General features: G+C 61.3%; 1 protein-coding gene across 1 annotated transcript in view; it reads right to left on the bottom strand.

Annotated features, from left to right (window-relative positions):
* GALNT2 (polypeptide N-acetylgalactosaminyltransferase 2) overlaps nt 1–22886 on the bottom strand; it is a gene marked incomplete at its 5' end in the record, with an annotated part of 83453 nt that continues 60567 nt past the window's right edge. Inside the window, 13 exon segments of the mRNA XM_080651154.1 lie at nt 1–975; nt 4206–4325; nt 4911–5037; nt 5563–5646; nt 5948–6040; nt 6991–7117; nt 7515–7618; nt 9740–9827; nt 11043–11130; nt 12281–12402; nt 16122–16187; nt 16422–16489; nt 16744–16842. Coding sequence (XP_080507280.1) covers nt 820–975; nt 4206–4325; nt 4911–5037; nt 5563–5646; nt 5948–6040; nt 6991–7117; nt 7515–7618; nt 9740–9827; nt 11043–11130; nt 12281–12402; nt 16122–16187; nt 16422–16489; nt 16744–16842 — 1342 coding nt within the window. The 3' untranslated portion in view covers nt 1–819.

The raw sequence follows: 22886 nt of genomic DNA, 5'->3' as shown, positions 1-22886 counted from the left end.
CCTTAGAGAAAAGAAATTTCATTTAAAAAGACCTAAAGCAACGTTTGTCCAAACAAGTCCCGGTTTACAGATGCCAGGGGCACGCCAAGTGGACGCCAACACGGAGCAATGACTCCCGCGCTAGAGCCGAACGGCGAGGCGGGGCCGGCGTCCAGCCTGCGGGCACAGCCGGCTCCCTGGCGGCGGCGGCGGGAAAGCCCCAGCCGGCCCGGAGCCCCACCCGCTGCCAGGGCCACCCCCAGGGGGCACGGCCGCTGCTCCGTGGGGCATTCACGGGGGGGGGACCTACAGAAACCACCGGGCACGCCCGTGCGCTCTTTGTATCTATTTATAGTGAGTGTCCCGCCGCGCACACGCTCACGTGCAGATTCGGCAGGTCCTTCGTGGCGTGTAGAGGAGGCGCGAGACGGACCTGCAGGTGGCCGTCGGCGCCGTGGGCCACGTGGGCTTGCGATGGGGCACACGGAGGTTTCCAGAGAGTTCTCCCGCCGCGACGGAGCCACGTGCCCCTTCCCCCTCCCGTCCCCCAACCGCACGCCTCGGAGCCGTGGCTGTCGCATCCCCTGGGGATGCTCCTGGGCGTCTGGGCAGGACCAGGAGGGAGCCGACAGGAAGGGGCGGTGGCCCAGAGAGGGGCGCCAGGCTGCGCCCCGTGACTGGAGATCAGTCCTCTTCCCTCGCCGCTGTGTCCGCCGCCCCCGTCCGTGCCGAGGAGCCGGCTGCAGACATGATGGAATACTGAGGTATATAGTTTTGCGGAAAGTTTGAGAGACACGATCGGTCCACGGGATCCCCGACCGCCTGCGGGCGCGGCGGCGCCTACGGCTGCAGGTTCAGCGAGAACTTCCACTGCTGGGACAGCGCCGGCCCGCACACCTCCACGCTCAGGCCGCCCGCCTTGGCCCCGCGGCTGTCCAGGCACAGGTTGCTGCCCACGTGCCGCAGCTTGGAGTTGCCCTCGATCTGCTCCCATTTCTGCAAAAGACAGGAGGACGCCTCGCTGTGAGCACCGGCAGGAACACAGACGGCCCGGCGCGGCTCCGTGGCTGCGCGTCCACCTGGGAACCAGGAGGTCGCGGTTCGATTCCCGGTCAGGGCACACGCCCGGGTTGTGGGCTCGATCTCCAGGGTGGGGCGTGCAGGAGGCAGCCGATCTATGATTCTCTCTCATCATGGATGTTTCTCTCTCCCTCCCTCTCCCTTCAGCTTTGAAATCAATAAGTGTGTGTGTGTGTGTATATATATATATATATAAATTAACAGGGTGTTACACACACACACACACACACACACACACACACACACACACCCGTTTCTAGGGTCTGAGGGCTGCATCAAAACCAACCAACACATGCTTTTCTGGTTTCTGGTCATAAAGGAGGGCAGCTGGCAAGCGTCCCAAGTAGCAGCAGCAGCAGCCGCAGGCCCACCGACGGCCCAGGAGAGAAACCCAGGGCCAGGCTGGTTTGTACCTCAAAGCTCTTCTCCGGGGCCCCCCAGGGACCACTCCTCCGGCCCCTTCCTGTCCCCTCACCCTGTCCACACCCCAGTGTTTTCCTGGAGGGAAATCCATCCACCAGGAGGCTTGTCTGGTATTTCACCCCAAGCAAGGAGCCGCAGGAAGCTGCCCAGCTCAGGGGCTCAGTCCTGGCGCTCCCCGCCCCCCCCACCCCCCGCTGTGGGGAAGCGGCCCTGTCTGGGGGCATGGCCTGGGCATTTCCGGGCTCCCACTTAGGGGCCACGCTCAGGTGAGCCAGAGGCACGGTGTCAGGTCAACTAACAGGAAATGCCTTTGTGGACAGAGCGTCAAGTTGAGGAACCTGTTTCTATGTTGTGTGTCTCCCCCACTGGTGTGTGCGCTCCTAGGTGGGTGTGGGAAACTGGACTCAGAGTCCCCAATGTTCTGCATGGCAGGGACCAATTTTGTTGGGTTCTGAATGTCCTACTTGTAAAATACAGCCATTAAAATACTGGTAGCCCTAGCCAGTTTGGCCCAGTGGATAGAGCGTCGGCCTGCGGACTGAAGGGTCCCAGGTTCGATTCTGACCAAGGGCACATGGCTGGGTTGCGGGCTCGATCCCCAGTAGGGGGCGTGCAGGAGGCAGCCAATCAATGATTCTCTCATCATTGACGTTTCTATCTCTCCCTCTTCCTTCCTCTCTGAAATCAATCAAGAAATATATTTAAAAAAAATACTTGTAATGTGTCCTACTAATGTGTGTGTACACACACACACATAGCCTACTAACACCAAACTACCAACCAAACTCACCAACCAAGCTCAACCAACCTACCAACAACTCAACCAACCAACCAACTAACCAAATTCAACCAACCTACCAACTAACCAAACTCAACCAACCAACCGAACTCAACCAACTAACCAAACTCAACCAACCTACCAACCAACTGAACTCAACCAACCAAACTCAATGACCAATCAATCCCTCACCCAACCAGCCAACCTCAACCCATTAATCCACCTACCAGGTCAGAAAACCAAGCCCAGGACCAGCCCGAATGAAATCTCCCCCTGTTGTTCACCCCCATGTCAAACTCTCTCATGCTTGTTCTTAAAAAAGGGGGTTTTCTCCCCGAGCTCTCCCTTCGTCGACGTGCTCTGTGATGCTGGCGCCAACGCCCCTTCTGAAGTCCTGCAAATCCTTCCTCCTACTCCCTTTCCCCCGGACTCTGCAAATGTGCTCACGACACGAACACACAGACGTGCCTGGAAACCAAATATTCCAACTGGCAAGACCGTGCGGCATCAAGATAAAAATAGCTGAGGAACTTCTCCTCCAAGGGCAAATGGGTGAGGCCTGGAGGGGGACAGGGGGCGGCCTGGGGGGGGGGTGAGAAGCAGAGCTACGAAGAGCCCAGAACCCCAGGTCTGGACCTGCCATACGACCCGTGACCCTGAAAATCAGGGCAATCAGATGAGCTGGGGCGGTGACTGCTGCCTGCCCATCACCCCTTCACTCTGGCTCCCTCTCGGCTGGCACCCCCCCCCCCCAGCTGTTCTCTCCATTGTCATGGAACGTGTGTGCCAGCATCCACGCTTCCCTCTGAGCGGCCAGCAATCGGCTGGACAGAGAACTCGGATGAATGAAGTCTGATTCCCTTCTCTGCAAGGGCCCCCTGTCCTGTGCCTGCTAAAGGGAGGCCGTAGAAAACAGACCAGCCCCCTGCTGTCTCAGCTCAGACCCTCCGTCTGAGGAGGAGGACGGGGGTGGGGGCAAACTTCTGAGACATCGAGGCCCCCCCGAAACGTTGTCAGGAACCTCACGTTCTAACGAGGGGCATCCCTCTCCAATGGCCTGAGCCTCGGGGTGAGTGGCCTAACAGGTCCTCACGCTCGCCACGCATCCAGGACGTGAGCCTTTTAGGGGTGCCCGTTAGGGTTCCCGGGAACTGGGGTTCCGGCAGCAGCACCTGTCAACCGCTGCGATAAAGCAAGCCCTTCCCCTGAAGGTCACGCCTCCCTAGACGAAGCAGCCACTTGTCTTTTAAAAAGGGTTGGAGACCCACTCCCGTAGGCCCGACCCGCCGGATGGATGCCCGGGGCCGTGCTGCAGGCTCCCGGTGGCCCGGGGCCAGTGGCCTCTCTGTGTAACCGTCATTTCCTCGCCACGCAGGTCCCACCTGTCAGAAGCCACCTCATCGACACGGTGAGTCACCGGGACTGCCGGCCGTAAGCAAACGTCCAGGTGCCACACGCGGGACGGGGCACACGGCGCCACAGAGAGCTCCCGAGAGGGACCAGCAGCGCGCCCCCCGGCGGGCCCTCCCCCTGCCCAGCCCAGGGCCGGGCTCACCAGCCTGCGCAGGAGCGGCCCCATCTGCCTCGTCAGCCTGGAGGGCAGGCCCACGCGGGAACAGACGGAGCGGGCATGGGGAGACAGGGCCCGGACAGTGACCCCAGGGCAGGAACCGATGACTGGGGGGGGGGGGGGGGGCAAGAGGGCTGCCTGGGGCGGGTGGCAGCGGGAGACCCACCAGCCTTCAAGCACCCACGCCCCTGCTCCCCAACATCAGGATCCACACCCGCCGGGCACAGACCTACTGCGTGCCCCACGCCAGGAACCCCGCCCATGTGGGGGTGCAGGGGCAGCAGGAGTTGAGTCCAGTGAGGCAGCTGGACACCATCATGGAAGCAGGCCAGGCGGAGCCCGGGGCGCGGGCGGGAGGAGCTGGGCGGCGCGTACCTGTCTGCTGTCGTTCTCCCGGCAGCCCTGCAGCTTGATGAGCGAGCCGGGCGCCCGGTCCACCACCGTCAGGCACAGGTCCATGTGCTTCACCGACTTCTCCTTGGTCAGCGCCCACTCCTGCAACACAGCGGGTCAGGGGCGTGCGCGGCCCGGAGGGAGGGGACGGCTGGGCAGGGAGGGAGGGGTGACAGGCGGGCCCGGGAGGGAGAGGGGACAGGCGGGTGGGAGGGAGAGGGGACAGGCAGGGCAGGGAGGGAGAGGGGACAGGCGGGTGGGAGGGAGAGGGGACAGGCAGGGCAGGGAGGGAGAGGGGACAGGCGGGTGGGAGGGAGAGGGGACAGGCGGGTGGGAGGGAGAGGGGACAGGCAGGGCAGGGAGGGAGAGGGGACAGGCGGGTGGGAGGGAGAGGGGACAGGCGGGCCGGGAGGGAGAAGAGGGGTGCGGGCAGGTGTGTGTGTGTGAACCTGACCAGCCCAGAGCTATCAGATGACTATGCCTCAAGGCAAGTCTAGCATTGGGGGGCATCGGGGGAGCCACAATGGGCACTTGGAGAACCTAAGAGGAACTGTTTAGGCCCTGGAGGGTGGGCCGGTCCCCTCATCCCCTCGACTCGGCTCCGGGCATCGATCAGACCCTGGGACGCCCCTGAGACACCCGCTCCTCCTCGGGGCCCCGGGTGCCCGAGCTCCCGCGTGCACCGACCTGGTTGCCCCCGGCGTTGTGACACTCGTACACGCCGACGACGCCGTCAGCAAAGTGGCCCAGCGTGTCGAGGCAGTTCGTGCCCTGCTGCAAGGCGCCGAAGGCGATGTCCTGGTGGTCGGGGACCCTGATGGCCACGGAGAGTCGTCTGCTTAACTCCGAGGGACCCCAGGCCCCGCCCCGCCCCGAGCTGGGGGCTCGTCTCGGGCAGCAGGAATGAGAAAGGAGGGAGGCCATGGGCAGGCCCCGCAGCCCCCACCCCCCACAGGGGCCCGTGTTTGCACTTCTATCCTCACTGAAGCACAAACCCCAATTTTTTAAAATTTTTGTTGTTAGTCCTCATCCGAGGATATTTTCCCATTGATTTTTAGGGAGAGGGGAAGACAGAGACATGGATGTGAGAGAGACACATCGATTGGTTGCCTCCTGCACCCTGACCAGGGCCCGGGCCGGGGAGGACACTGTAACCGAGGTACGTGCCCTTGACGGGAATCGAACCCGAGACCCTTCGGTCTGCAGGCTGACGCTCTATCCACTGAGCCACACGGGCCAGGGCACAAACCCCAGTTTACGGCGAGAGCCTGCCACCTGGCTGACCTCTGCTGCCCCCCAAACCCTGACAGGGAGACCCCGGCCCGGCCCCAGGACCTACCGCAGCTCTGGGTACACGTTCTCCAGGTACCAGCGGAACGGCTTGCAGCTGAGCTGCTTCCTCAGCTCCAGGCGGCTCTGGATGCTGAGGGGAGGGAAGCGAGTTGCTCCCACTCAGGTTCGGAACGCGTGGGCTCTCCACGTCCCACCTGGACACCTGCCCCCGAGAGCAGGGCAGGGCAGGCGTGGAGCCCGGATCGCCCGTGTGTGTCCCCGTGACCCCGGCCCTGCCCCCCACGCCCTCCCTGGAGCAGAGAGAGGTCCCCCTTTGTCACCTGGGCGGCTGTTCTCCGTCGGTTCTTGGGGTTCGGGCTGGCCCCAGCCCCCACGCCACCCCCCTCCCAGGGCCCCCAAGCAGAGCCGCAGGGGGCACAGGTGACACCTACTTGCCGTAAGGGACATTCCTGGCGGAAGGCACGGCGGCGTAGTAGAAGTTTTTGTACTCGTCCATCCACACCTCCGCCGCCCGGCGGGTGTTGCTAGGAACGAAGCGAGTCCCCGTGAGCTGCGCTCTGCTCTCCGGCCGTCAGCGCCCCGCTGTGCGCGTCCGCGTGGGGTGCCACGCGGGAAGGTCTCCGGGGTGGGGGGCCCGCAGCTTTGCCAGGGAAGCGGGGAGCGGGCTGGCCCTGCTCAGCACCTACAGGGTGCGGCCTGGGCGGGTCTGTGTCTCCCACCCCGTCTACCTGCCGTCCCGTCCTCCTGCCCCGAAGGCGTGGCCCAGATCCCCTTCATCTCAGCGCCTGGACCTGCTGTCCTGTGCCCGCAACCCCTCCCTCCTGCTCCGGCACCCCCGCGCCTGGCCGCAGGGCCGGGCCGACCGGCGTGCACACAGCGTGCACACAGCTTTATCGTTAGCAGCTACGGATTCCCGAGGGACAAGCGTGGTCCTTGGGTGACCAACCGCCTTGCTTTCTTTGGGACGCTCTCAGGGGGGCGAAAACAGACCCACGATCTAGCACGGGTCGTAGCTGCAGATCACGAGGTCTTTCTGGCTGGAGTTTCCTGTGGCCGGACTGCCGTCTTAGCCACATATTGTACCCTGAGTAAGTGTAAGTTCTCTTCCTTCCTTAACATAGCTCTGCGAGCTTCCCACACACGCTGGCTCTCCCTGGCCAGCCCCTTGGGCATCGGGACAAAGAACATCCCATCACCACCCCCCCGCCCGACCCCCGGCAAGTCCCCATCGCGATGGGCGTCGGCAGAGACCGTCCTGTAAGTGGGACGGCACGGGACGCACCTCTCTGAGACCAGCCCCTGTCACGCAGCCCCGTGCCCGGGAGAGGTGCCCGTGGCCTGTGGATGGACAGTGTCCCCCGTCCCTGCTGACGGGCCCGCCGCTGAAGGCCATGCCTCCACAGGGCCAAGCTGGGTCCCTGTCCGGGTGGCGGGCCGCAGGGTCCTGGTCCCGCTCAGCCTCTCCGCCACTTACCGGGCGAAGACGGTGCCGCTGCCGCCGGGGAAGGTGTAGGGGTGCTGCTTGCGGAACACGTGGCCCACGCGGCTACAGGGGATGATCTCCAGGCTGCCCCCGCACTGCCACACGCGGAAGGAGATCTCTGGGGGGAGAGACAGGGTGAGGTCAGGGTTCGATTCCCGGTCAGGGCACAGCCCCGGGTTGTGGGCTCCATCCCCAGTGGGGGGCGTGCAGGAGGCAGCCGATCCATGAGTCTCTCTCATCAATGATATTTCTCTCTCTCCCTCTCCCTTCCTCTCTGAAATCAATATTGCACACACAAAAAAAGAGTAAAAGGGAGACTATTTATACCGATGTGGGGACCGATTATGCCTGATGAATGGTCCCTCTATTTTTTTCCAATTGGCACCCTGCACGCCACAGGGTCTCTTCGAGGCTGCCCTTTGCTGCTTCTGCCCCACGAGGTGGGCAGGGCAGGACCCTGGTCCCGCCAGAACCGGAAACCGTTGGGTGGCGGCAGACGCGCGGCGCATACGTACCCAGGTTCTCTCCGCCCCACACGTCCATCATCATGTCGTACTTCCCCAGCTCTTCAAAATAGAGCTTGTCCATCACGAACAGCCCCCCAGCGATCATGGGGGTTCTATCGAGGCAGAGCGGGGGGGGGGGGGAATAGAGGGAGAAGTCAAGGTCAGCTCAGCAGCACTGGTACGCCACGGCCAATCCCTCACGCTGACCTTGTGAACAACCCCACGGCACGGCTCTCCGCTCAGAGCCCTGGGTGCCCCTCTCTGCTTTGCCGCTGTCTTCACGCACCTCCCCGCTCGCCCTGCTGGGCGCCCCGCATGGGAGGGCTGGTCCGAGCCGCAGAGAGCATGACCGCAGCGGCTCCAGGCTCGTTCTCAGCCTTTCCGTCCCCCTGCCCTGGGGGAGCGCACACCCCACCGGGATCCTGGTCTGGCCATGGGGTCAGCGCCTCTGTCGGATGGACCTGCAGCGTCTCGTTCCCCTCAGCCTGGGAGGGGCTGACAGGCGTCCACGGAGCCCTCCTCCCTCCCAGCAGAGATGCCGTGAGGACTAGCCCGGCGTCCCGGGCTGGGGCCCTGGGGGTGGGGGGGGTCCCTCACACCTGCTCGGAGGGGCGAAGGGCACCCCGACTCCCAGCGTGGGCCGGGCACGGCCTGGGAACCTCAGTGCCAGGTGTGAACAAGGACACGCTGCCTCCTCTGTGGGCACACCTGCACCCGCACCCACTCCTGCATCCGCACCCACTACCTGCACCCACACCTGCACCTGCACCCACTACCTTCACCCACACCCGCACCCACTCCTGCATCCGCACCCACTACCTTCACCCACACCTGCATCCGCACCCACTACCTTCACCCACACCTGCACCCACTACCTTCACCCACACCTGCACCTGCACCCACTCCTGCACCTGCACCCACTACCTGCACCCACACCTGCACCCACACCCACTCCTGCACCTGCACCCGCACCCACTCCTGCACCCGCACCCACTCCTGCACCTGCACCTGCACCCACTACCTGCACCCACACCTGCACCCACACCCACTCCTGCACCTGCACCCGCACCCACTCCTGCACCCGCACCCACTCCTGCACCTGCACCTGCACCCACTACCTTCACCCACTCCTGCACCCACTCCTGCACCTGCACCCGCACCCACTCCTGCACCCGCACCCACTCCTGCACCTGCACCCGCACCCACTCCTGCACCTGCACCCACTACCTTCACCCACACCTGCACCCACTACCTTCACCCACACCTGCACCCACTCCTGCACCTGCACCCACTACCTTCACCCACACCTGCACCCGCACCCACTCCTGCACCTGCACCCACTACCTTCACCCACACCTGCACCCACTCCTGCACCTGCACCCACTACCTGCACCCACTCCCTTCACCCACTCCTGCACCTGCACCCACTACCTGCACCCACTCCCTTCACCCACTCCTGCACCTGCACCCACTACCTTCACCCACACCTGCACCTGCACCCACTACCTTCACCCACACCCGCACCCACACCTGCACCTGCACCCACTACCTTCACCCACACCCGCACCCACACCTGCACCCACTACCTTCACCCGCACCCACACCTGCACCCACTACCTTCACCCACACCCGCACCCACACCTGCACCTGCACCCACTCCTGCACCCGCACCCACTCCTGCACCCACTCCTGCACCTGCACCCACTACCTTCACCCACACCTGCACCCACTCCTGCACCCACTCCTGCACCCGCACCCACTCCTGCACCCATGCCTGTCCATCCATAGACCACGGGCGCCGATCTGACAGGGAAAGGCAGCCAGGGCCTCTGCCAGGCCCTCCCCTCCTCCTGGTCCCTGAGGTCAACCCTGCGACCCTGCTGGTCCCTGAGGTCAACCCCGTGACCCTGCTGGTCCCTGAGGTCAACCACCCGAGGGGCTGGTCCCTGAGGTCAACCCTGTGACCCTGCTGGACCCTGAGGTCAACCCTGTGACCCGCCGGCTGCGGGAAGCACTCGCATCAGGAACAGGAGGGCACCCAGAGCGGGTGGGCCTGCCTGGCGGGGCCCCCTCTGGAGAGAGACATCGCACGGCGCTCTCTGGCAGGGACCGCGTGAGCTGAGCGGGGGACATGGGGCTTGGAGGGGGGGGGGGGCGGGCAGAGGGTGTAGAGCTCGCTCGGTCTCCAGGGCGGGGCCGGAGCCTGGGGACCTCCCTGCGACCCCGGCACTTACTTGATGGGGGCGACCGGGTTTCCCTGCCGCGCGCGCCTCTGCTCGGGGGTCATGTAGTCCCATTTGAACACCAGGTTCCAGTCGAAACCTGCCAAGCACAGACGAGGGTGAACACGGCGCTGACAAGAGCCGGCCGTTGGCTCCGGCCCCCGTCCCTCTCGGCTTAAAGACACGAGATGTTTGGCTAAGGCTCTGAAAACGAAACAGCGCAAAACACACAACAAAACACGCGAGGGTGCGCGGGGGGAGAGAGAGGCTGGGGGGCAGGGGGCCTTGTCCCCCAAAGCTCCCCCTGAATGCAACCCGTGGGCCAGGCGCTTCTCAAATTAAAACGCCCGAGAATATACGTGAAATGAGAGGAGGAATGGGGGGAGCCCCAGCGTATCCAGGGGCTGGAAGGAGGCGAGAAAAGAGTGGGGGAGTCTGCCCCCTGCCTCCCACACACCCCAGGGCAGGGGCCAGGGGGCAGGGGGCAGGGGCAGGGGGCGGTTCCCGGGCCTGCAAACATCTCTCTTCAATCTCTCTTTATATTTTATTGATTTTTTACAGAGAGGAAGGGAGAGGGAGAGTTAGAAACATTGATGAGAAACATCCATCAGCTGCCTCCCACACACCCCAGGGCAGGGGGCAGGGGGCAGGGGACAGGGGACAGGGGACAGGGGACAGGGGCCGGTTCCCGGGCCTGCAAACATCTCTCTTCAATCTCTCTCTATATTTTATTGATTTTTTACAGAGAGGAAGGGAGAGGGAGAGAGAGTTAGAAACATTGATGAGAAACATCCATCAGCTGCCTCCCACACACCCCAGGGCAGGGGGCAGGGGGCAGGGGGCAGGGGGCAGGGGGAAGGGGGAAGGGGGCAGAGGGCAGGGGGCAGAGGGTAGGGGGTAGGGGGCAGGGGCTGGTTCCCGGGCCTGCAAACATTTCTCTTCAATCTCTTTATATTTTATTGATTTTTTACAGAGAGGAAGGGAGAGGGAGAGAGAGTTAGAAACATCGATGAGAGAGAAACATCCATCAGCTGCCTCCGGCACACCCCCCACTGGGGATGTGCCCGCCACCAAGGTCCATGCCCTTGACCGGAATCGAACCCGGGACCCTTCAGTCCGCAGGCCGACGCTCTATCCACGGAGCCACACCGGTCAGGGCTTCAACCTCTCTTTAAAGAAGAACATCACGTATGGGTGGGAAGAGAGTAACGGAAGCATGGATACACGTAACTCATGGACCCAACCACGGCGCAGTGAGGCCCCGTCACCCCGACACGGAGCGGGAGAGCGGGACGGGGACCGTGAGCGCACCTACCCCCTTTGAGGTCGGCGGACGCCCCCACGTACTGAAAGTTGTCCATGTTGATGACATCGATGATGGGCGACACGACCCGGGTCCTCTCCTGGAACAAAGACAGACAAGCGTCGGGGTCAACACACACTGAGAACCCGACCCCCCAGTGGTTCCCGGTCCTCGGCGGTCGGGCGGGGGCGGCAGCTGGTGGGACACGTGCGAAGTGCCCGGCGCGTGGTCAGTTCTCGACCGGCAGCTGGCCCTGCGAGGACCGCCATGCCCCGGCAGGTGGCCCTGGACGGGTTCCGTGACTTCCTGCCCAACAGCTGTCCGTAAAGAGGACGGCTGGCGCATCGTGCGTTTCTCCGGGACTTCCACCCCGTCTGCCTCTGCCCTCCGGGAAGGCGCTTTGTCGGTGGGGAGGACAGTCGACAGACAGGCAGAAGGGGCAGGAGGCCAGCGCAGTGCCGGGGGTGATGTGTGTAGATGCACCAAATGTGCCTGTGGCCCCGGGACAGGCCCCCCAGGCCGGCACCTGCCCTCCGGAGCGCCCCCAGCCCACCAGCCGCACCGCCGGCGCTCACATGGCACAGGCGAGATGCCAGGCAGGGTTCCAGGCACTTTGCCCTTAGACTCAGGGAGCGGGGTGCAGAGGTGCACGAAGGAAGATCCCCCGAAACGAGGTCCTACCCCCACCAGGTGCTCGCCCCCTGTGCATCCCTGCCGCCTCGTCAGGGGAGCTGGCCCTGCTGATGCGTCCCCTGTGACACCTGTCCCCGAGGCCCGGCCCTCCCCAGCACCAAGGAGCAGCCCGCCCGCCCGCACCTCGGCCACCCTCCCCAGCACCGAGGAGAAGCCCGCTCGCCCGCCCGCACCTCGGCCACCCTCTCCAGCACCGAGGAGAAGCCCGCTCGCCCGCCCGCACCTCGGCCACCCTCCCCAGCACCGAGGAGAAGCCCGCTCGCCTGCCCGCACCTCGGCCACCCTCCCAGCACCGAGGAGAAGCCCGCTCGCCTGCCCGCACCTCGGCCACCCTCCCCAGCACCGAGGAGAAGCCCGCTCGCCTGCCCGCACCTCGGCCACCCTCCCAGCACCGAGGAGAAGCCCGCTCGCCTGCCCGCACCTCGGCCACCCTCCCCAGCACCAAGAAGCCCGCTCGCCCGCACCTCGGCCACCCTCTCCAGCACCGAGGAGAAGCCCGCTCGCCTGCCCGCACCTCGGCCACCCTCCCCAGCACCAAGAAGCCCGCTCGCCCGCACCTCGGCCACCCTCTCCAGCAGCGGCTCCAGCCAGTGCTCGTTGCACTCGCAGTGGCTGTCCAGGAACGTCAGGACCTTGGCCTGGGCTGCGTCGGCGCCCCGGACCCGCGAGCGCATCAGGCCTGCGGGAGAGAGTTCAAACGCACATCAGGGAGGGCACCTGGGGAAAAGACAGGAACCGCACAGCCCGCACCTGCACCCGCACCCACACCCACTCCTGCACCCGCACCTACATCAACACCCGCACCTGCACCTGCACCCACTCCTGTACCCGCACCCACTCCTGTACCCACACTTGCACCCACTCCTGCACCTGCACACACACCTGCACCCACTCCTGCACCCGCACTCCTGCACCTGCTTCTGCACCTGCACCCACTCCTGCACCCGCATCCACTCCTGCACCTGCTTCTGCACCTGCACCCACTCCTGCACCTGCACCCGCATCCACTCCTGCACCCGCATCCACTCCTGCACCTGCTTCTGCACCTGCACCCACTCCTGCACCTGCACCCGCATCCACTCCTGCACCCGCATCCACTCCTGCACCTGCTTCTGCACCTGCACCCACTCCTGCACCTGCACCCGCTCCTGCACTTGCTCCTGCACCCGCATCCACTCTTGCACCCACTCCTGCACCTGCACCCACACCTGTACCCACTCCTGCATCTACACCCACACACGGCTCTGCAGCCCCCCACACTGGGATTTGAGCCTGCAACCTGGGCACGTGCCCTGATCGGGAATCAAACCACGACCGCCTGGTTCACAGGTCGACGCTCAACCATCGAGCCACGCCGGCCGGGCAGGGCATGGCCATCTTTTACGTCCTCTGGGGATCCCAGTAACCTGCCAGCCTCAGGACTGCTGGCACGTGAACCCGAGCTCTGACTCTGAACGGAGGCGGCCCCTCCTCTGTCTGGTGTTTTATGCAACCGGTTTCTCCTTCTTCTAGTGGCATCACTCGAAGCCCTGGTGTGGATGTTTAAATACATGGGCTCCACATACATGCGCACACACACATACATGCACACACACATACACGCACATACACACATACATGCACATGTTGCGTGCACATTTTCTCACCCGACCATCATGCACTTCATCTGCTCCATAGACACCCCGCCCCCCCATAACCTGGCTTCACACAACTACGCATCCTCACCCCTTCCAAAACAATGCATCCACGTGGGTTCTGACCCAAAGGGACTGCCTAACCTATGGCAATAGAGAGCTTGTGTTTGGAAACTTTTTTCTTATTTGTCAGTGGTTGAAAGGGACTAACATGGCCAGCAAGTGATGTCTCAGTTATAAAATGCAACATGAAAAACATCTTTCTGTCCTTTCCTTCTTTTTTTTTTTTTTCCCCTGCGCCACCACGTACTTTGGGTTTAAATTTAAAAAGTTATTATGGCCCTGGCTGGTTTGGCTAGTGGATAGAGCGTCGGCCTGCGGACTAAGGGGTCCCGGGTTCAATCCAGGTCAAGGGTACGTGCCTGGATGCGCGCTCGATCCCCAGGAGGGGGCGTGCACGATGCAGCCGATCAATGATTCTCTCTCATCAGTGACGTTTCTATCTCTCTCTCTCCCTCTCTTTCTCCCTTCCTCTCTGAATCAATAAAAATATATTTTTAAAGAAGTTATTATGTAGCTCGTTCAGGGCGAAATGCAAATGCAGCAGGCAAGGTTTTGGCTTGACCTCAAGATCTGTGTTGAGATTCTGAGCTTGGCAGGCAGACGTGACTCCAGCCAACAGAGCACCCTTCGGGGCGAGGCTGGTGCCACGGTGGATGGGTCGGGAACATCTGGACGGATGATCTTGGGAGTTGGCTACCACGCGGGGCTGGTGACATGGCCCCATGGGCTGAGTCTCTTTATCGGCGGATTAGATTCCGGCTACAAACACCCGCATCCCTTGCCTGCCGCTGGACCACACGGGCACCAGAGAGAGAGCTCACACGGACCAAAGAATGCAGCCCGCCCGGGCCAGTGCTGCTCAGTGGTTAGAGCCAGTCCGCACCCCGAAGGGTCTCGGGTTCCGTTCCCGTCAGGGGCACGTACCAGGGTTGCAGGTTCGATCCCCGGCCCTGGATGGGGTGCATGTGGGAGGCAACCAATGTGTCTCTCTCACATCGACGTTCCTCCCTCTCTCTCTCTCTCTCTTTCCCCCCCTTCCACTCTCTCTAAAAATACCAATGGAGCCCGGACAATGTGGCTCAGTGGTTGAGCATCGACCCATAAACCAGGAGTTCACGGTTCGATTCCCAGTCAAGAGCACACGCCCGTGTTTCAGGCCTTGATTCCCAATAAGGGGTGTGCAGAAGGCAGCCGATCCATGATTCTCTCTTATCATTGATGTATCCCTCTCTCCTCCTCTCCCTTCCTCTCTGAAATCAATAAAAATATATTTAAAAATATCCTCGGGTGGGGATAAAAACCAACAACAACAAACACGCAGCCACCAGGCCAGGACGGACCGCCGGCCCCTGTGTGAAGGCTCTGCCGTGTCTCCGAGCAGAAAGACCGGGCAGGACTTGGAGGAGACGCCGTGCCTGGCACCGCCTGCTAATGACGCAGCGGGGCTGTGAGTGTCCCCTCCACACACTGCCATGCTTCCCCCGCTGGGGTCCCTTCACGACCGCCCCGCCGACGAAGCAGCCTCGGTGAGCCCGGCTCCAGCAAGGACCAGCCTGCCGCAGCGTTCGAGGCTGCGTCCGCCAAACCCAACCAGCGTGTGACGGGTGCGCCGCCCCCTTTCCTGGGACGGCGCTGGCCAGCTGTTTCATCAGGTGCCTGCAGCGTGGCGTCACTCCGTTCCCCTCCGTTAAGCCTGTTTGTCCTCTCAACGCCAGTCGTCCTCGAGGGACGGTCACAACTCCCTCGGCTGAGAAGCAGCAGAGCGGCCACTTTTCTAAACCCATAAATACAGATGCCATTTGAACTCCGAGCCTCGCACACACACACACCCTTCCTTCCTTCCTTCCTTCCTTCCTTCCTTCCTTCCTTCCTTCCTTCCTCCCTTCCTCCCTTCCTTTTTCTCTTTCTTTCTCTCTTTCTTCTTTCTTTCTTTCTTTTTCTTTCTCTTTCTTTCTTCTTTCTTTCTTTCTTTCTTTCTTTCTTTCTTTCTTTCTTTTTCTTTCTTTCTTTCTTTCCCTCCCTTCCTTCCTTTCTTCTTTCTTTCAATATATTTTATTGATTTTTTATTTTTTTAAATATATTTTATTGATTTTTTACAGAGAGGAAGGGAGAGGGATAGAGAGTCAGAAACATCGATGAGAGAGAAACATCGATCAGCTGCCTCCTGCACACCCCCCACTGGGGATGTGCCCGCAACCAAGGTACATGCCCTTGACCGGAATCGAACCCGGGACCCTTCAGTCCACAGGCCGACGCTCTATCCACTGAGCCAAACTGGTGAGGGTGACACATCCTTTCGATGAGCTGAGCTTTCACATCGTTCCTGTGTTGGTGGGAAAGGGTCCCAGGAGGCGCTGGGAGTGGATGGACAGACAGCAAGACTACGTGGTTCACTGTTGTTTTAGCTGTAACCTTTCTTTCTTTCTTCTTTTTTTTTAAAATGTATTTTTATTGATGTCAGACAGAAAGATAGAGGGAGAGAGAGTAGAAACACCAATGATGAGAGAGAATCATGGATGGGCTGCCTCCTGCACGCCCCACACTGGGGATGGAGCCCGCAACCCGGGCATGTGCCCTGACCGGGAATCGAACCCAGACTTCCTGGTTCCTAGGTCACTGAGCCACGCCGGCCGGCCAGGCTGAAACCTTTAAGTTATTCCCGGGCTCAGGAAAAGTCAGAATGGATTCCCAAGAGTCTCACCTTCTCGCCGATCGTTTCTGAGAACCCGCACTTTCTCGATTTTCCCCAGGAGCGCCCCGTCCTCCGCTGCGGAAAGAAGAGAGGGGAGCGTTGGGCCCTCACGTTTATCGGGGCTCGGCCTTCGGCAGGGATTCTGGCTCATCTGCGGGCGCCCCAGAGGCAGGCACCCCTCCTTCCCGCGGCCCCGATCCCGCCCTTTATGAACCCGCCACCGGCACGTTGGCAGCCACGCTGAGGAAGGCTGGCGCCCGGGGAGGGCCCGGCCCGGCCAGCGCAACGGGGACACGGTCCGGTACTTACGGTCATTGCTGTAGTCGTCCACCAAGATGATTTCCTTGATGAGGTGGGGCGGGCTCTTCTTAAGCACACTGAGGAGAGACAGCGAGACGGAGGCTGCAGGCCTTTGAGGGTGCCCCTTGGGGTGGGGAATTCTGTCTTTGCCCCCATCCTTGTCGGCCCCTCCTTGTTCTGCACACTCAGGGCACCTGCCTGCAACCCCGGGCAGCCCCGCCCAGGCCGTGCAGGGGACACGGCCCGCGTGCAGGGTCCCTGCGAGGGAACGCCCCCGCCCCGCACCGGGACCTGCAGCAGGCGGGCGACGAGGGGCCTCTCTGTGGCTCACCTGACCACGGTCCTGAGCAGGGCCGACCGGGCCTCGTTGTGAAAGGTGATCACCACGCTGGTGGCCGGCAGGTCCTCCCGCCACTGCTTCCGCTGACACCTGAGGGGGAGAGACGGGTGTCCTCTGAACCAGGGACCGGGCCAGCCATGCCAGGCCCCCGGGGGGTTGACCCGCCAGGAGGGACCGCCTGGATGCACCTGGTGTCTGCAGGAGGCTCCGGCTATCCTGAGACACGGTAACAGCGAGACACGAGGAAACACAAAAATGCTCCCGGAAGTACGTGTGTGTTTGTTTTAAATATGTCTGTATGGACTTCGGAGAGGAAGGGAGAGGGAGAGAGAGAAACATCCATGATGAGAGAGCATCATGGATCGGCTGCCTCCTGCACGCCCCACACTGGGGATGGAGCCTGCAACCCGGGCTTGTGCCCTGACCGGGAATCGAACCTGTGACCTCCTGGTTCCTAGGTCGATGCTCAACCACGGAGCCACGCCGGCCGGGCAAAGGTGTCCGTGTTTAATGGGACATCCACGGGAGAGGGAAGGAGATGCGTTAAGATCTCGGGAGCGTGGCCATGGCTACAAGCATTAAGCCGTGAGGACGGAGGGGGAGGCTCGGGCGGCTGCGGACAACGACCAGTGGGTCCACACGACCAGCGCGCTCACAGGGAAAGGGCCAACAGACACTGGTCTTCCTTCCTGGCTGAGAAAACCGCTCCCGAGGAGCAGATCTTGCAAATGAGCTAAGAAAATCAGTGCAATTAAAAAGCAATCGAAAAGGTCCGAGGCCCAGCACGGGCCTCTCTTGCTGACTTTAGGTGGATGCACGGCGTGGCTTAACGAATCACGAGGAAGCGGCATGATGTGCCGGTCGCTGCGGTTGGGGAAAAACGCGTTCTGGGATTAATGCCGTCCTTCACCACAGCTCCTGGGGCTACGTCTTCAAGCACAAGCAGGCTGACAGGACAGCATGTCCTCCCAGGCTCAAGAATCAGCTGATTGTCAGACGAAGGAAGAATCTACAATCACCGGAGAGAACGTCGCCCCTAGAACTGGGTCTGTGACGTGAAGCCTCCCGTTAGGAGGCCGCTGCCCCAGCAGGGAGCCCCTCTCCGCACAGTGGGCGCACAGTGGGTGCGCGATGGGCGCACAGTGGGCCTGCTGGGCCCAGCAGATGCCTCCATCGGCGTACGCAGCCCTGGGAGAATCAGAAAAGGGAGGAGGGAGCTTTTTCATGCTCACATCGTAGTAGTCAGCTTAACCGATCCAATCACCAATCACGCCCTATTCTCTCCTTTTCCTTTTCTCCGTGGTGGGAAGCCGGGTCTCCCAGGAGCCTCCAGAAGCCTCGGGGCCTGGGAGGCATTCCTCAGGAGGCACGTCACAACATCGCTCCATTAAAATTCCTCCGCGGTCCTAAGGCACCACGCTGTGCCCGGAATTGGCAATCAGGACATGGAGGGGTCATCCATCCCATTTTTTAAGTAAAAAAAAAAAACGAGGAACAGGCTCCGGCCCATGAGGTCAGAGGGAGTGTGTGTGTGTGTGTGTGTGTGTGTGTGTATGTGCATCCAGAGCTGAAGTCCTCCCTGTGAGACAAGAAAGGGAGGCAGGGGCTGGAGAATTTGTTCAAAAGAAACAATAAATCCTACGTCTAAAGAGCCACATCCGTGCCAAGCAGTCTTGACTGCCCCAGAGCCAGTGAGAGACGCCCAACGTTAGACATTCGGGGGGTGGGGGGACAGGAGGGGGGGTGCTGGCGGCCGGGACTTTCCTACTTTCCTCTTGGGGAGCTGAGCAGACAGTGCGGCTGATCTGAAGTCAGCAGAGGAGGCGTGTGCAGGAGCGCGATGCTTAGGACAGCTCGGGCTGCGGGGTCAAGTTCACGCCCCTTTCCAAGGCTCTGGTATGGCCGCGGCCAGGCTGGTAACTTCCTGTCCAGCAAAATGAAGACTTGAAAAGCTGGGCACACAAATGTGTTTTTTTTTTGTTGTTTTTTTAATCCTTAATTTAGTTTTAAATTCCCCCGAGAGCACAAGGCCGTCAATATCTGAACTCTCGACTGGATGGAAAAACGAGCCGATCTCCATGGCAACGTGGAAGGACACTCTGGGGCAGGCCTGCCTCGGAGGCCGACGTCATCCGAGAGGTGGATCAAGACCCCGATGAGCTAATTAATCACCTGTGTGTCTTCGGACTGGGAGGCTGGGGCTCTGTGTAATAACGTGGGGGGCGGCCTGGCCGGCGTGGCTCCGTGGTTGAGCATTGACCTAGGAACCAGGAGGTCACGGTTCGATTCCCGGTCAGGGCACATGCCCGGGTTGTGGGCTCCATCCCCAGTGGGGGGCGTGCAGGGAGTAGCCCATCAATGATTCTCTCTCATCACTGATGTCTCTCTCTCTCTCTCTCTCTCCCTCTCCCTCTCCCTGCCTCTCTGAAATCAATAAAACTGGAAAGGCCCCCGTGACTCTAACACAGGTTATAACACGCACGTGGCTGTGTGTGCCCGGTGACTGTCGTCACGAAGTCAGAGTGGAACCCTCTCTAGTCACCCAAGGCTGCGGCCAACGGGACGGGCTGAGCGGAGAGCGTCTCGGTCACGGCCAGGGCGGGACGGGACCCTGCTGGGTTTGCAAGAAGAGCTCAGGTGATGGGTGGGCGAGGGGAGCGGAGAAACACACGCTTCCGTAAGAGAGAGCGTTCCAGAACCAGAGCCTGACCACAGAGCAAGACCACGCTTCCTGCCCGAGCCGCAGTGACGGACGGAGGGCCCCGGGATGCAGAGCCAGGCGAACACGCTCTCTCCCTGACATGCCCTCGTCCCTCAGCCTTCGCCAGGACAAGTCTAAGCGTGTGATTCGCCGTGAAGGCTTCTATTATGGAAAGACGCGCTCGCTTTACAGACGTGAGCGAGTTTCTCTGCGCGACGGACCCACGCGGGGAGCGGCTGGTCCCCGATCATGTATCTCTTCAACGTTACGTGCCCCTCCAACACCCATGTCTCAGTGCCACTCCCCCCCCCCCCCAAGGACATGAGGTCACACTGCTCCCTGTTCTCGCCCCTCCCCTCCCTCCGACGGAGTCAGATTTCTTAATTTTTGCCAACCCTACTGGTTTGCAACAGCCTCTAGCGATTCTAATGTTCACCCCCCACCCCCTGGTTTCGAGAGAAGCCGTGTACCTTCTCACAGGTTCATGAGCCGCCTGAATTGTTTGTTCTATGAACTGACCGCTCAAATTCTCTGTCCACTTTGTAATTAGGTTTTTGCCTCCTTGTTGTTATTTTCTAAAATATTTTTTCATTGATTCCAGAGAGGAAAGGAGAGGGAAGAGAGAGAAACATCCACGATGAGAGAGAATCCTGGATCGGCTGCCTCCTGCATGCCCCCCCCCCCTCTGTGGACCACGCCCGCAACCCGGGCCTGTGCCCCTTGACCGGGAACCGAACCCTGACCTCCTGGTTCACAGGTCGACGCCCTGCCACTGAGCCACGCCGGCGGGGCTCCTTCCTTCTGCTTTGGATGTGTATTTACCCTGTGGTTCTCCTCCACCTTCTTGAGTCACAGCGCGGGCCTGGGCTCAGTCGGTGAAACAAACCAGCGGCTTTTAATCTGATCCACTCGATAGAGAAACAAGGGCAGTTTGTGCTCAATCGCGTGGGGGGGGCGGGAGGGGGAGGGCAAAACGCGGACAAGTGCCCTGAGGTTCAATGATTAGCTGCCAACTCTGAGCGTGACGTGGCCTTTCCCCCGTCCTGTGCCAAGGTACACGCCTAGGGCCGGGCCAGGAGACCGAGTGGCACAGGGCGCCCTGGGGCCACTCCGACCTCCGTCTCCTTAGCAAACACAGCACCTGAGCGGGGGCCAGTCCCCACACGCACCTGTGGGCCAGGTGAGGGGTCCAGCTCAGGGGGGAGGGCCGGGAAGTTTCAAAAACCGTAAGAATCCATTTACATAGATCCTGTCGGCCCCCAGCTCCACTGTCCCCTGCGGGGGCCCAGAGGTGTGTGTATGGCAGGTGTTGACACGCAGGGCCCTGGGATGAGGGCTCTGAACAGTAGGGCACCCCAGGGAGGCCCTGCCCGCCCTGATGTCCGGCCTGTCCTCTTGCCCTCAACCACGGAGACCGCTGACACCATTTCCACTTCCAGGTTGCAGGCTCCATCCCTGGTGGGGCGTGCAGGAGGCAGCCGGTCCATGATTCTCTCTCATCACTGATGTTTCTCTCTCTCTCTCTCCCTCTCCCTTCCTCTCTGACATCCATACAAAATATATTTAAAAAGAAAAAATACAGCCGAAACCGGTTTGGCTCAGTGGATAGAGCCTCGGCCTGCGGACTGAAGGGTCCCGGGTTCGATTCCGGTCAAGGGCATGTACCTTGGTTGCGGGCACATCCCCAGTGGGAGGTGTGCAGGAGGCAGGTGATCGATGTTTCTCTCTCATCACTGATGTTTCTCTCTCTCTCTCTCCCTCTCCCTTCCTCTCTGACATCCATACAAAATATATTTAAAAAGAAAAAATACAGAAGACGGAGCGACGTGATCAGGGACAGCGGTTCCTTTCGGAGGGAGCGGTGTTAGCCTCATCTGAGGACCTTGGACCTACACACGTGGGCTTCGAACAGGAAGCCCCCAGCACGGAGGCTAAAATCTCTGCCTCCCCACGTGACCCTGGTTTCCCATCCCCTGCCCCCCGCACCTGAAGCCCCAGCATCCAGCACACACGAGGGACCGGCAAGCTGTGCTGCTCAACCCCTACCAGGGCTACAAGATGCACCCCCACCCCAAAGGCCACCCCCAAAGATCCAGGCTTTCAAACAAGACCCGGCCCACAACCGGAGCCAGGACTCACGATCAGCGGGGGAGGGGGTACTCGGAACAGGCGGGCCGTGACCCCCAGAGCGCGAAGAACACTGAGAGCCCCATCTGGGGTGGGGGTGCCCCTCCATCCCGGGCACTTCCGCTCTGACCCACCCCAAACCGGGGCTCAGCCTGCGGGATCATTGCGCGATGCATTGGCGGTGGGGACCTGGGAAGGCCCTGGAACAGGGTGGGAGTTGCAAACAGAATGGGGAAAAAAGAAGAAAAAAAGCGGCATCGCTGCTAATTTTCATTTAATTAAAACACAGTTAATAATCCTCCAAACAGCGATAGCGGCACGCTCTTCCAGTCCACGGATTTCTGATCAGCCCTCCTAGCTCGAGAGCGTACTCTACAGAGGCGTTTAAAATGGAAGCGAACCAAATCCCGAGCTATTTAAAACCCCCCGGCAGGCCCCCTCCGAAACGAAGCTGCTTAAGACGCTCGCCGGCGGGACGCTTGAATAACCCCCACTCATCAGCCTGGGTCTGTCCCACCCACACGGATTCGTCGGAAGCGGCGTCCCGCGTCCTCGGGCCCCTGCGTCCTGGGCGGCGTGTGACACAGAAGCCGGTGCCCCGCACCGTTTCCCCTCCCGGACCAGGACCCGGAGCCTCCCCCGTTTACTCGTTCCCTTTGAAGTCCCCGATCCCCGCAGAAGCCGAGCGTCCCCGAGGGGAAAGCGCGCACACGGGGCGAGCGGACAACCTGGGACACGCTCCGCGCCCACCAGACACGGCGCGTGTCAGCTCCGGCCACGGAGAAGCCCCCGAGAACCTGGGTGGGTTCTTCCCCCGAGCGGGAAGCGGTAGGTTTCCAGTTGTTGTTTTTAAAATATATTTTTTATTCGTTTGAGAGAGAGAGGAAGGGAGAGGAAAGAGAGAAACATCCATGATGAGAGAGAATCATGGATCAGCTGCCTCCTGCACACCCCACACTGCGGATCGAGCCTGCAACCCGGGCATGTGCCCTGACCGGGAATGGAACCGGGACCTCCTGGTTCCTAGGTCGATGCTCAACCACTGAGCCACACCGGCCGGTGGAAGCGCTGGGTGGCCACCGCCTCTGTCGGCCGAGCACCGGCTGATGGAATAAAACTGCTCTGCATTCTTAGAGCATCCCCTGCCCTTTACTGCCTCCAGTTTTACAGACACGGAGTTCTAACGGACCACTTTCTCAGGAGTCAAGAGCTATTGGAAGCTGAGACAATGCCAGCGGCGGATGAAGCCATCTGAGCTCCCGCCCTCCCCTCCTGCTGCCCACGCGGGGGCAGGCGGTGCAGAAGG

This window comes from Plecotus auritus (assembly GCF_963455305.1).
Source record: "Plecotus auritus genome assembly, chromosome: 14".
In the NCBI taxonomy this organism is placed as follows: domain Eukaryota; kingdom Metazoa; phylum Chordata; class Mammalia; order Chiroptera; family Vespertilionidae; genus Plecotus; species Plecotus auritus.
This window is presented reverse-complemented; position numbering and strand designations above follow the sequence as displayed.